The sequence below is a fragment of the Argentina anserina genome, chromosome 3 (assembly GCF_933775445.1).
Source record: "Argentina anserina chromosome 3, drPotAnse1.1, whole genome shotgun sequence".
NCBI classification, from domain to species: domain Eukaryota; kingdom Viridiplantae; phylum Streptophyta; class Magnoliopsida; order Rosales; family Rosaceae; genus Argentina; species Argentina anserina.
The window spans coordinates 3,165,059-3,178,560 of record NC_065874.1 but is presented as its reverse complement, the minus strand read 5'-3'; the positions used below and the strand labels follow the sequence as shown (position 1 = coordinate 3,178,560).

General features: G+C 37.4%; 1 protein-coding gene and 1 pseudogene across 1 annotated transcript; both read right to left on the bottom strand.

Moving 5' to 3' along the window:
• Positions 1 to 205: 205 nt before the first annotated feature.
• LOC126785725 (flowering time control protein FY-like) lies at positions 206 to 1,577 on the bottom strand (annotated as a pseudogene).
• A 333-nt stretch (positions 1,578 to 1,910) lies between these two features.
• On the bottom strand, positions 1,911 to 5,193 carry LOC126786141 (U-box domain-containing protein 7). The gene is made up of 2 exons (XM_050511877.1): positions 4,532 to 5,193; positions 1,911 to 3,028 (listed from the first exon to the last, which is right to left on the bottom strand). The coding sequence occupies exons 1-2, from the start codon at positions 4,984 to 4,986 to the stop codon at positions 2,179 to 2,181; spliced, it is 1,305 nt and encodes a 434-aa protein (XP_050367834.1). The 5' UTR covers positions 4,987 to 5,193; the 3' UTR covers positions 1,911 to 2,178.
• Positions 5,194 to 13,502: the final 8,309 nt, after the last annotated feature.

Here is a 13,502-nt window from a genome sequence, read left to right as displayed (position 1 = left end):
TTTTTTTTGTTCTTCTCCTTTCTTTCTTCTTTAATGTTTTTTTTTCTCTTTCTTTTTCTTTTGATTAGACATTGTTGGTTTGTTCTTTAATTGGTTCTGTTTTTGTTTTTGTTTTTTTCATTTTTTTTTCTAGTATGAATTGAAGTAGCCAATGTGATTGTACTTTGGTTTTTTGGTGTTAGCTGCAACTATTAATTTGCTTGTTTCAAATCGCAGTTCCAACACCTGGAATAATTGTTCGTTCATTTTGAGTCGGAAGTGTTTGTGGTCCTTGATGAAAATGGAAAAGGAAAATAACTGGTCATATGACCAATAGAAGCAGAATTTAGAACACTAAAACTTTGATTCTCATTGATATTACATGTATCTCCTGGCCTATTTCTACACCAAAACTTTGTTGTGCGATCATTGCTGCCACTGCAAAGCATATGACCAAGAGGATGCCATTAGTTTCATGCCCAACAAGCCAATGCAAAATGGATCCATCACGACTTCCGCTGACGAAATATTCTTCATGAATTGGATGCCAAGCCAGAGCAGTCACTTCGTTCTGATGCCCCCGGAAAGATTCAAGTTCCTTTCATAGCCCTCATGTCATAAAGCTTAATAACTCGGTCCTTGGAAGCAGTCAGCAGCCAGTTACCATTTTGATTCCACTTCACAGAATTCACCCAATTTTTGTGATCATAAAATGAACAAAGCTCTTTGCCTGACCTAGCATCCCACAATTTTACAACACTGTCTTTCCCACCTGAAGCTATGAGAGACTTTGTAGGGTGCCAGTCAACACTCTTCACATTCCATCCATGGCCAGTCAATCTTTGCACTTCTTGGCACCTCTTAAAATCCCAGATCTTAACAGTTGTATCATCTGAACACGAACAAAACTTCAAATTACTCCCGGAAAAGCTTAAGTCGCTAACCAACTCTTGGTGAGCAGATACATTGACTAGCACATTGTTCATGTTTCTCTTCCAATACTTGATTGAACCTCCATCATCACCAGAGATCCAATTCTCATCATCATAACTCCACACCATACACCTAATTGCTTTATCATGAGCCTGAATAGTCAATTCATGGTTGAATGACTGACCATCCCAAAGAGTAAACTCCCCGTTTTGTGAGCCTGTGACAATACGCCTCCCAGAAGGTGTCCACAAAACTCGAGTAATAGGAGAAGCCCGGGCTCTGTAGTTTGTACAAGTATGCACAAACTTTGTAGCAAAGCTGTATGAGGGGTTGTCTGAATAGGCAGCCGGCGGCAACAAATCGATGGCAGCTACTGGTGTAGGTTGCAAAATGTGGGTATCCCTTGCATCACGCTGCGACCTTCGAATCTGGGTAGGGAAGGGGAGTAGGGATGGTAGCGATACTCAGGGGCCATCGTAAGTAGTTGAAAGAGAAAATCGACGGGGTTGTTGTCTTGTTGATATTAATCAACGAAGAAGGATGGGCAGAGTAGCGAGGACGTAGGCAATTGGGTTTTGGAGGACTTGGAGAATGAGGAAAAATGCTCCTTTATTAAAAGAGCAGTAATCCGTAATCTACAAGGAAACCCAAAAGTCCGAACGCATTAAGGAAATGCCAGAAGTCCTAAACCATTAAGGAAAGCTCGTCTTTCCCGCTAGGAAAATAAAACCTAAACAAGTAACCAGTCAACTATCAAATTGTCCAGTTTAGCCAATGAGTCTAATATGGAGGTGTTAACTAGCATCGACTATATTCCTCCATTTACCAGAAAATAGTAGAATTATAGGGTGAATGGACGAAAAGAACAATACATAAGTAACATAACAAACTACGTATATATAAGAGCCATTACCTACAGATTCTAATGTACGTATTCTAGCAATCTAGTGTAATCGAAGGTACATGTAAATTAGAAACAAACATTGAACAAAGCAATGCAAAGAATTTGTCACTATATTCCTTATAGCCCGAGAAAGGGCGTTTATTGTTATACACCTGGAGAAGATTTGCCCACTTCTTCACACGATGTACAATTGTCACAAGCTATATGCACAAGAGATGCAATTTTCTCTTCCAAGGAATTTAAGCCATCGAGAGGCCATCAAATGCATTTTACAATCAGTAGCTAGCACCTCCCAAGTTGTCTATGCAAATTAATCTTTGAAACATGAGGGAGTATCTCTGCTAAATTTTGTATATCTTCACTTAATAAGGCAAACTTTTTGAGCTCGTGCTGATAATCAAAGCCTTAATCTTAGAAGAGTCTCCAGAAGCACTCGCCCGCTGCGTTATCATCTCCATATTTTTGTGTAAACTCTGTTTCACCAAATTCTTCATCATCTTCTTCCCTTGCTCAGCAGCATGTGGATTCACAGGTGAACCAAATGCGAACCTCGCAGTCTGAGGCCCGGAATGGGGTCCCATTTTTGTTTGCCTTTCGTCCTTGAACCACTGCAACAGCTTGAGCGCCCTTTTCTGGGCTAGAGAGCTACCCAGTAATGCTACTTCAAGAAGTACAGGCACAATTCCAGACTTGTTCATTTTCTCTCTTTGTACTGAGCTTTGATGAGCTAAGATCATCAAAATATAGCTTGAAAGCTCCTGGCATTTTGATTTTTCATCCCATGTCAAAATTTCTATTAGGCTCTCAGGGACCAGAGGACTATTTTCCATAGCCTTCTTTCCCATCAAGGTCACAACCAAGTTCCCCAATGTTGCAAGAGCTTTCTCAGACATTTCTTTATCTGAGGACAACATCAAGAGTGTGTCTACTACCCCATTGGAGACCAAATCTCCTGCATTGTCCAACATAGCGGATAGGTTGTGAAGTGCACCCAAACATGACTGTTTGGTTTCGACATTGCTCGAATCCGACTCCAGAATGCGGACTAGAAACGGGACAATATCCGATGAAGGCAGAGGAAATGGAGTGTTTGCAAGTGAAGATAGCAACATGAGCAGTTCTGCAAATTGACGCCTTGTAGGCTCATCAAGAATGTTGATATCTTTAGGTAGTTTAGAGAAGATTCCTGCTTCAACAATGAGGGCCTTGTTCCTGAAATATTAAAAAGAATAATTAGACAATGTAGAAGAACAAATTGAATGTATATAAGCTTTTGTCTAGCTTGAGGTTGACAATAAGAATAAGTACAATGTTCGAGTCAAATATAAATGGTTCAGAAATGTGTAAATAAATTAGTGAGCTTAGAGTCTTCAAGTCAATGAGATTCCAAAATGCAGATAACTACAGACAGATGTGAAGGTCAACAATATGGGGTTTTTTATTTTGCTAAAATCAAATTGAATCTAAACAACTACTACCTATATCTTACATGGCATTTGAAATACTAGGTCCTGTCGTTGTGATGCCACTGCTTCCTCTCCAACTCTTCCAACAACTCCGAAACTTTGTGGTCGGTCGACACTCCCCGCAAGCAGTGGCCGTCTCATAATTCAGGAAGCATGTGGCTCGTATAATTGATTTGTATACGTAGTCTATTGCTTTTATGTGTATAACCTAGAACTAGGTATGCTTAATTGACTAATGATGAAGACCAATCTATAAGCTTAATGGAGTAAAAACGAACCAGTAATAACTAGCACGTATGTTGTATAGATCTCTATGTTACTATGTTGGTCCTTGATACATAATTTGATACCTTATAAATCGATGATCAACTGCGTAATTACTCACAATATCTGATCGAGATAAAAAAAATTATATTCCTTTATTTTCGTATAAATAAATAAATAAAATTATATTCCTATCATCACTAGATCAAATAGTTATGTACAAAATATCTCTCAAGGTGGGCACTTTGGTTCCATGGTTGGCTGCATATGCAACAATTTGCAAGCAAAAAGCTAAAACCTAGGGCAGTACACTAGTGCCCGAGTAGATTGAAGAATACCAACCATTCAGAGATACCCCAATGTTAATGATTCATTGCTCCATAGTCCAAGCACTAGGTGATAAATAAATGAATATATTCTTTCCTCTCTTCACTAATGGACTAAAAACCCTATCCCATTGTCCCCACTCTTAAAGATGCCATACCTTTTAAACTATATACCTTTGTTTTTCTTATGCTTCTTTAATCAATGGTCTGATCGATCACTTGACTTGGGAAAGATACAAATGTAAAAGTAATTGATTGTTAATTTTTTCTTTGATTGACTGTACACATATGCATGTCCCTACCCATTTACATGTACTCATATATGCATATTCAGATATTCTTAAAATTACTTCACAAATCAAGAAGAATCACTTAATTCTACAAGTCAAATTGGGCCTCACTAAACTTAATTAATTTAACAAAGCTTCAGACATTGAGTTCTGATGGGGCATTGTAGAACAGTAGAAGTGTCATCTAGCTAATTGTCAATACTTTCTAGTTCTTTACAATGTCAATCTCTAATTTAATTCATAATAAAAAAAGAGCTATTGCATTCATCTATTTATAAGCTTTAACATTGACACCCGATCAAGCTATGGTAATTTAAGTAAAATTTTGGAGTTTAGTGAAAGAAAAAAGATTAAGGACTTGAAACTTACGTGTAAGTTCCATTAGCAAGCTGAACCAGAGCGAAAACCGCCACTCGCCGGTGATCAACCACCTCCGATGACACCATGGACACCAACACCGGTATAACCCCAAGTCCACCCACCAGCTTCCTCAGCTTGACGTCATCCTTAGCCAACGTCCCAATCTCTTCCGCTGCCAACTCCTTCTCTTCCCAACTCCCAAAGTGAAGCTTCTTCACCGCCCTCTGCAACCCCAAACCATCATCCTTATGATCATTTGATTCATTTCTGCTCGCCTTCACCATAACCTTGGTCGGTCTCAAACTCAACGTGTCAAAGTGGTGAGGATCAGACGCCGTCGTGTTCCTCTTCCGGTTACTATTCTTGGAGCGCAGGAACCTCTGGATACGATTGAAAAAGCGAAGCTTTATATACGAGTATAGCCATATAGGAGGAGAAGAAGATGATGCAGTAGAGTCAGACATGTTTGGTAAGCTTGAGACAATTTAGGCAAAGAGAGAAAAGGGATCGAGAAACTGTGTAGGGCTTTTGTTTCTTTATATAACTTGTCTTTGAACCTCTGACTTTTGGGAGAGCTTGTGAGACAAAGAAGAAGGAACGACGATTTTTATGGAGGGCGCGATCAAAAAACCAGAGGGGAGCACGAAGCACATGCGGGAGGGAACAGTGCTCAGTACTATTGGAACTCACAGCACATTCTTACAGACCGTGCCCGATATATATGACAGGTTTATGATCTTCTAAGATTAATATATACGATCCTAGCCCTCCAGTTGGATATTCTGATACAAATTAAGGTTACAAAGAAAAATAGATGAAAGTATCACGAGTAGACACTATTGTTAATGTTAATTATATCGAAACATTATGAGACAAAACCTCATATATAACGGTGCTTTTTTTTGGGGTCAATATATAACGGTGCTTATCAGCTTATGTAGAGATAGTAAGCCATGACAGATTCCGTTACACAAGATATATAGAGCGCATGTTTATTAGAGGATGCATAGTGCTGCATATATATCAACAACTCCATTATGGGGAAGTTGCTTGGATGTGATGAAATCGGACGGCTTAGACTATTGTCTATTGTTGACGAGTGTTATTCATGCCGTGTTTAAAACCTATTTAGTAATCCCCATTAAAAAAAGTTTTATTTAGTAGGAATTAGTTTAATCTGAATTATGCAGTTTAATTAAGCCTAGGGTTTGTTCTGAGATGTGAGCTTCAATTATGGCATGTGGGAATGAGGGACAGAGAGCACCTGCACTGATTTTGCTGCAGTTTCGAAATCATGGTTAGACAGGTGGCAAGCATGCACAGAATTAATGGCTGTGCTGCGATTTTGATCCAGAGATCTAGTCTCCTTTGTTTAAGTTTCTGTTTTTTTGTATATGCGATTCAATCTTATGATCAGTACTAGTTGCGATTTTTCTCACATGCTTGGTTTCATTTGCTGATCATTAACATCTTCCTCTTTTTCTCAATATGGATTGAAGCTATATATGTTTAAGCGTACGTTAAGACATGTAAAAGATAGTCCAAAGCGGATTCTAGACTCTTAATTACGGGTCTGAAATTTTGTTAGGACAGATTAAATGTTTGAGTGATAATTAGACAACTATAATGATATGTCCCAATTAACCAAAACTAGCTAGTATGCTACTATCTTCCCCTCACTTTAAAAAAAAAAAAAGAACATCATGACATTGTCCTTGAACATGTATGTTTTCGGTGATTGAACAATTGTGTTAAGATATATGATTAACAAACAAATCAAATTAATGAACATATGTAATAACCCTAAATTTCATTACATTATTTGATGTGATTTGAATTCTATAAAGTTGTGAAATTCAATTAAAACGAATGTGTATGTTTTCGCTGTTACGAAACGAAAAACAGAAACGTTCTCGGAACGTTTAATTCGAAAAACGTTACGTTTCCGCAACGTATATATCGACTTTTATTCCGTCGATCGTTTGTGAAAACTTTCTTCACAAAAGTTGTAGAGTTCGTCGATACGAATTCGTGAGTATGTGACGCGTTCGAATCGGACGTCGTACGTAAAAGTTATTAACGTCGGAAGTTAGTTTCCGATTTGAAAACTCGTATAAATAGTAAATTTTAGGGATTAGGGTTTCCATTTCTGGAAACCCTTCACCCCGCCGCTCTCTCTCTCTCTCTCTCTCTCTCTCTCCCCGAAACTTGATAGGAGCACGTTGTGCGACGTTCTTAACATGTTTTTACCTCAATTTGTACTTTTCTTAGCCCTTATTGTTGTACTATTGAGTCATTAAGTCGTAGTAAGAGTCTTGGGCGGTATTGGATGCATTTTTGTGCTTACATGAGTTAAAAACGCATAATTGGTCTAGAGTCCTAGTTTGACTAGGAATCCTTGTTAGGTTTTGAAACTAATTATCTCTTACTTATGATTTTATTTTCTTATTTTCAGATTTGATTGAAGAGATAATTAAAGAAAAAGAGATGGAGCCAAGTCATGCAACAATTAAATAGAAGATGATCATTAAAGGCATAAAACATGGCATGTTTTAGGGAATAAAACATGACATGTTTTAGGGATTAAAGCATGGCATGTTTTAGGGAATAAAACTTTCCATGATTTAAGGGATTAAAGCATGATATTATTATAGGAAGAAAGAAACAATTTCAAACCCTCCATCTTTCCTCTATATATACATGGCTTCACCTCTCAAATATGATCACTTCTCATTAGCATTCAAGAGCCAAAACTCTACCAAAACACCACCATAAACTTCCCTCACAAATTAGCCAAGCCGTCCACCCCAAAACCATCATCATCTCCACCGAGTTTCACCATTGAAGACACACCTCCAAGGTTCCTACAACGTGTGATTCTCGCAACTCATCTCCATGGGTTCGTCTATTTGTGTTAATCTACAATTCTTTGTCTATGAAGATTGTAAGTTGTTGTTTATGTGGAAATATTGGTTTTGTATTTGTTTTAAATTTCAGTTGTATTTGATATTTTTTTGAGACTATGCCAAATCTATGTTCTTATAATTAATGAGTTTGTATTTCTATTGTTGTGTTCTAATCATCTTTCTCATATTTTTAGATAATTTTCAGATATGTGCATAAGAATTTAGTGGTTGGATGCAATCCCTAAGATTGTGTTTGAGTGCTAGATTCATCAACCATATTGACACAAATCGAATCATGCCCTAAGTAGGTTCGGTTTGTGTTGATTAAAAGTGGTAAAAATTCTGGAAATTTGCATGTGAAACCATGGTGGGTGACGCCACACATGAAACATGTCTCCAACAAAGATTTGGTGCTTAAATGTAATCTTGTTTGATTTCTACTCTAAGTGTTATTGAATTCGATTGCATGCAAATTTAGATTAGGCCCTAAGTCAATCTAAATGTTAATTGAAATCTTGCATGATTAGATGATCCCCTAAGGCTCTAATTGTATTGGTGTCTAAAAAGTATGTAATTGGTCGAATTAGAATGCATGATAGGTTCGAACTTGTAATTATGTGGTGTAATGGTAAATTTGGTTTAAGTTTGTTAAAGAGAAGTCGATCATGTAAATAGTAATTTAGGTTTTATTTTAGTAGTTAATAATCAATCTCAAACCCCCCATTATTTGTTAACACTAAAAGTTTAGAATTCCCTTCAATTCCCCGGAAAGAACGATCCCTGCTTATTCTATACTAACGATGATGTTTTACAGGGTTTATTATAGACGTTTTAATAAAACGTTCTATCAAAACTTCTCCCTCTCCCTTCAGAAAATTCTTCGATTCGATCCGGCGAACTCCGGCCTTCGTGTCTCTCACCGCCGGTCCAAGGAGCTTCGCGACGACGTTCACAGCCACCCTCGAGCTCGCCGCATCGCGCCTCGCCGCCGTTAGCTTCCTCGAGACAACCCGAAGCTCGGAGGTTACCCCGCCACAACTCGCGTCTTCGCCAGTGAAGCTAGGGCGCGGAGGAGGGCAGTACGACGTCGATCCTCACCTTGATGCTCTCTGCCTTCAACTTGGAGGCCAGACTTTATTGATCCGACTTCTCTCCAAGGATTTGAAATTCACCGGCGATCCAAGCCTTTCCGAGGCCAAATCGGAGGTTCTAGCTTCAATCAAGGTATGAATGGATGTGATTACTGGTTGTGTGTGTTTGTTGATGAATTTTGGATGGTTTGGGAGGATTTTGGAGTAGAATCAGAGGAGGGGAGAAATTGGTGAACACCGCCGCCCTAGGGGTCTAGGGGCGGCGTGAGGCCGTGGAGGGGAAAGGGAGAAGAAAAGGGAGGAAATTGGGGCGGCGGTGGCGTGATCTGCGCCGTGGTTAGCCTTGGCGCATGGGCCCCACGCGCTGCCACAGTGAGTGGCGCGTGAGCGCCACGCGCGGCCTGCCGGAGGTGGCGCGTGCACCCCACGCGCCGTCACGGGCGGCGGTGCGTGAATAGTGATTCCGAGAATGGTATTTTGGTAATTTATTTAAATGTAAATGTAAATTTTATTTACGTACGGTAAATGTAATTAATTTTTACCTATGGTGAATGTAAATATAATTTACTTTCAGTAATTGTAAAAAGGTAAATTGTAAATGGTAACTTAGTAAATTTTATTTACTGAGATTGTATTTACTTTTGAATAGTATTTATACGTACAGAAATACGTATATAGTATTTATACGTACATGAATACGTAGTAATTGTATATTTATACGTGAATAGTAACAGTGAACAGTAACAGTAACTTCGTAAAACCGAAAATTGCTGAACAGTAACCGATTATTACTGTTTCGGCATTTAAAGGTTTACGAAACGATTCTAAATTCTTTTCTTATCTTTTCAAGGTGATCGTTAAATCAAGGAAATGAATTATCTTCGGGAATTGTGGAATTACGCTCAAGTCAATAAGGTAAGTAAAATCTCACATATTTACGAATCTACCCTCGTGGTGATTCAAGATATTTTTGCAAGAGTATTTAATAATGAATTACAACATGTATACAATATAGTGGATTATATATATATAGTATAAATGGAAATAAGTACATATATATATATATAATTTGCTATATTATATACTGTTATGAATTCATCTGGATTTGGTTAATTCGATGACAAGCATGTGAGCTTAATATGGAGTTTGTTTAACGTTTTGTCTTCGGACGTGTTTATAAATTATGACATGTATAAGATATAATGGATTATATATATATCGTATAAATGGTAAATAAATACATATATATATAGTTTGCTATATAATATATTGTTATGATTTTATTGTGATGATGTCATTTTGATGACAAGATATATCGAGCATATGATTTTGATTTGTACAATATGATGTGAGATTATTGTACGTGATTTTTAACATTGAGATTGTTAAAATGTTGATTTGTCTTCGGACGTGAATTGGTACAATATGATGTGAGATTATTGTACGTGTTTGGCAAGTCGGAACCTAGCCTTTGGCCGGGCGAAAGTTACGATACAGTTAGAGCTCTAGTCTGTCTGCCTTAGTACTGCATGTGAGGTAACGGGTGGTTATCTGCTCATGGGTACTCAGATTGTTTTGGATGTTGGGTAGCGGGTGGCTATCCAATATCGGCGGTGTATTACGAGAGGGGTAACAGATGTGTACCAGCGTTCTTGGTACCCGTATTATAAATGCATTGGGTAACCATAAGGGATACTTAATTTTCTCATGAGCGTTTCATTTCATATTTCTTTGGGACAACCAGATGGGCTGTCCATTGACTCATGAGGGCATTTATATTTGTTGTTTTGTGATCTTTCGTATATTTTGATATGCGAATTATATTTTGATTTTACTCATACGAGCTATAAGCTTACCGGGTTTGTGTTTACAATCCCGGTGCACCAATTCGATGGTGTAGGGGATAATTCCGCAGGTGCTGATTAGTGGAGGTTGAGTGACGACGATAGAGGCTCGAAGTCGTTCGTATCCTACTTGTGGTGAGGTTTTAGCGTAGATTTGTGTAATTTTATTTGTGAGATTTGTGAGTGATTTGTGAGGATTATTACATTTCCATTCTATGTATGGATTATAAATTTGGGTTGTAATAATTGATTGACTGAGTTGTATTGAGAACTCAGAATTGATCCGCTGTTACACTTTAATGATTTCGATTTATTTGAGATTATTTTGTGTTTAACGACTTTAGAATTTTGAGTTTTTAAGCTCGAAATTTTGGGGTCGTTACAACATCCTCTTTATTTCAAAAAAGAAAAAGAAAATTATGAATCCGCTTCCATCTTGATCAATATGTACTTATTGTGATAGACTGCATTCACATAGGTAAATAGAGAATAAGAAACCAAGTATCACATACGAAACAGCCTTCTGTTACATTATGGAACATTGATTTTTCAAACTGGATTCTGTGCTTGAAAGTTGAAACAATGAATTAGGCACTATTGCACCAGCTGCCTGATTCGGTCTATCGAACATCTTTGGCAATGTTGCACCTGCAGCTTTCTGCATAATATTCTTGCAAATCGATCAAGGTCTATAATATTCTATGATACAAATTAAAAGGGTCTATATTCTATATATATGTTAGTTAGGTTAATTCCCATATCAGTTATCATGAATTGGGAAAAAAAAACCTATAACCGTCCAAAATCAGGGAGAAAGTGGACAACTGGACATCTCTTTGTTTAATACAGCACGTCTAAAATGGATGAGTCAAGTCCTCCAATGGCATGAATGGCTAGCTTGGCCAAATAACGGCCACCAAATTGAAACATTAAAGAAGTAGAGGCTTTCATTTCTTCATCTACTTCCCTCGATCTTTTCAGATTTCACTGTGATATATAGGTTGATGTCAGCTAAATTAAAAGAAATTAACTTACATGATCAATAGCTATGTGACTTGATTGACTTCTGATACATAATGAAAAGTGTTATCGTATTTATATACAAATTTATTAACAATATCTGTGGTCTAGTACGTAGTTCCTCAACACTGCATCAATGCTCATGCATGGTAAGAACTAAGAAGTGCGTCAATCTGCTGTTCGAGTTTCATCTGCATTGATCTTTATCTTCTTTACTTATCAACGGATAATTGGTTTATGCCTAATTTTTTTTTCTTGGTTTATCCAACTCGTTTGGTGTTGGTTAAGATTCTTAAGAATGTACTTGGAACTATAGAAGTTAGTGCACCACTTAGAGTACGTATTTGTGACAATATTGATCACCATTATTGACTCCTTCTAGCTTGTTCAAAATGCTCGGTGGAGTCGCATTAAGAGGCCATACATATTACATACACATATTAGATATATACGATCACGAGTTCATGACGTAGATTTCCATTAACAAGATATCATCCATCGATCATTGAAGCCCCTATATGCATAACACGCTGATTGAATTTCTCCCTCGTGGAAGGCCGTAAAAGCATAGCTGCATACATTTGTTAAACCTCGAGGTGTGAAGAAATTAGCTTGGTGCTTATGTGATGTGTACCACGATCCTTCCTTATTAGCCTAAAAGTCCTTACAAAAGCATCTATGATATTTGCCAAGTGTCAAAGTTCCAATGTACGTGTTGCCAATTATCCTGCCGACAACCTAAAAACGAATCAATTAATTGATGTATATGATATAATAGATATGATGAACACTAAACTTGAACTCAGCATTTCCTAGACTTTACCCTATATCACATATTACATCTGGTACAGCTAGTATTCAAGATCTTCCTTTTACGAGGCGATCGAATCCATAATCGTACATCATCGAAGTCTAGATCAACATAAGCACAATTCAAGGTGATTTGCAAATCTTTTGATCTATATGACCATGTGTTCGTGTACGTAGATATATAGGATGTGTAATGAAAAAGGTTTTCACTATGGTGAAAATATTGTTGTATATTGATGTTTAGTAAGACAAACACTAAATAGTTTAAATAAAATGTCTCCTAAATCTTCATTCTTTTGAAGAGAAAATAATGCCGGGAATTTTTGTTACCGTATGGTTTGTTTGCGTGACGTTTACTCGAAAATTGTAGATATCCTAGTAACGTGATGCATCTGACATACATGACTTTCTACATATGGAAAAAACTGACCCTAAAACCCGAAATGGGGAGTCCACTAAAATACAAGTTCTGGTGGAAGTAATAGCCAGGGGCGGATACATGTGGTGGGTTCTATGGACTGTAGCCCATACGAAAATTGAAGATATAATTAATCAACTGCAGTTTTATAATGAAATGAACCCTGGTTCAGTTGGCAAATCCTCCAGCTCACTTCAATTCCTATGAGTTCGAGGTTTGAATTCTCTTAGCCTCAAACATAAGTTTTCATCATTCTCTATTTATTTTTTCCTCTTTCTTTGGCTAAATTATATCTAATTTTCTTTTACTCCCATTTTCTTCACTCTCTTTCTTTTAATTAATTATTTTTTCTTAAAGAATGAATTTTCCACTTATTTGTTACAATTCTAACATGAATAGATTCATATTTCTATACTTCCATAGTATATTTTAACAAAATATTCTTCTACTGAGGCCGTGTTTCGGTTCTAAATCTCTACAGAGAAAAATGAAAAAAAATATATTTCTAATTAACCTAGTTAAGTTTCTAACTGGTAATAGCTACTCTGACAACTGAGGTAATTTCCAGAACCAACAACAGATGCACTTCCTTATAAGGATATGATCATCTTCCACAAGTCCTAACCACATTCCTGGACATGATGATTCACGAGACTAAGTGAGACAAAAAGAGCGAACCAGAGCCAACGAGTACTCGATTATATGCTAGTCTTTGCTATGTAGACTTCATAAGTGGCAAGACTTTGAGCTTTTTCTTTGTGAAACACTATTGCCTTTTCTGCTGAATTTGAAGCTTCGTTTCAAGTTCTGGATGGGAAGTTTTGGCATTTTAAGGTTTCGGTCGGCGGTGGGGCGGCGGCACGGAACCACGTGCTACAAGGGCAAGAACGT

Coding starts and splice junctions, on each gene's coding strand:
- LOC126786141 (XM_050511877.1), bottom strand. CDS start 4,986: ATGTCTGACTCTACTGCATCATCTTCTTCTCCTCCTATATGGCTATAC. Junction 3,029..4,531: donor CTTGCTAATGGAACTTACAC/GTAAGTTTCAAG, acceptor TTAATATTTCAG/GAACAAGGCCCTCATTGTTG.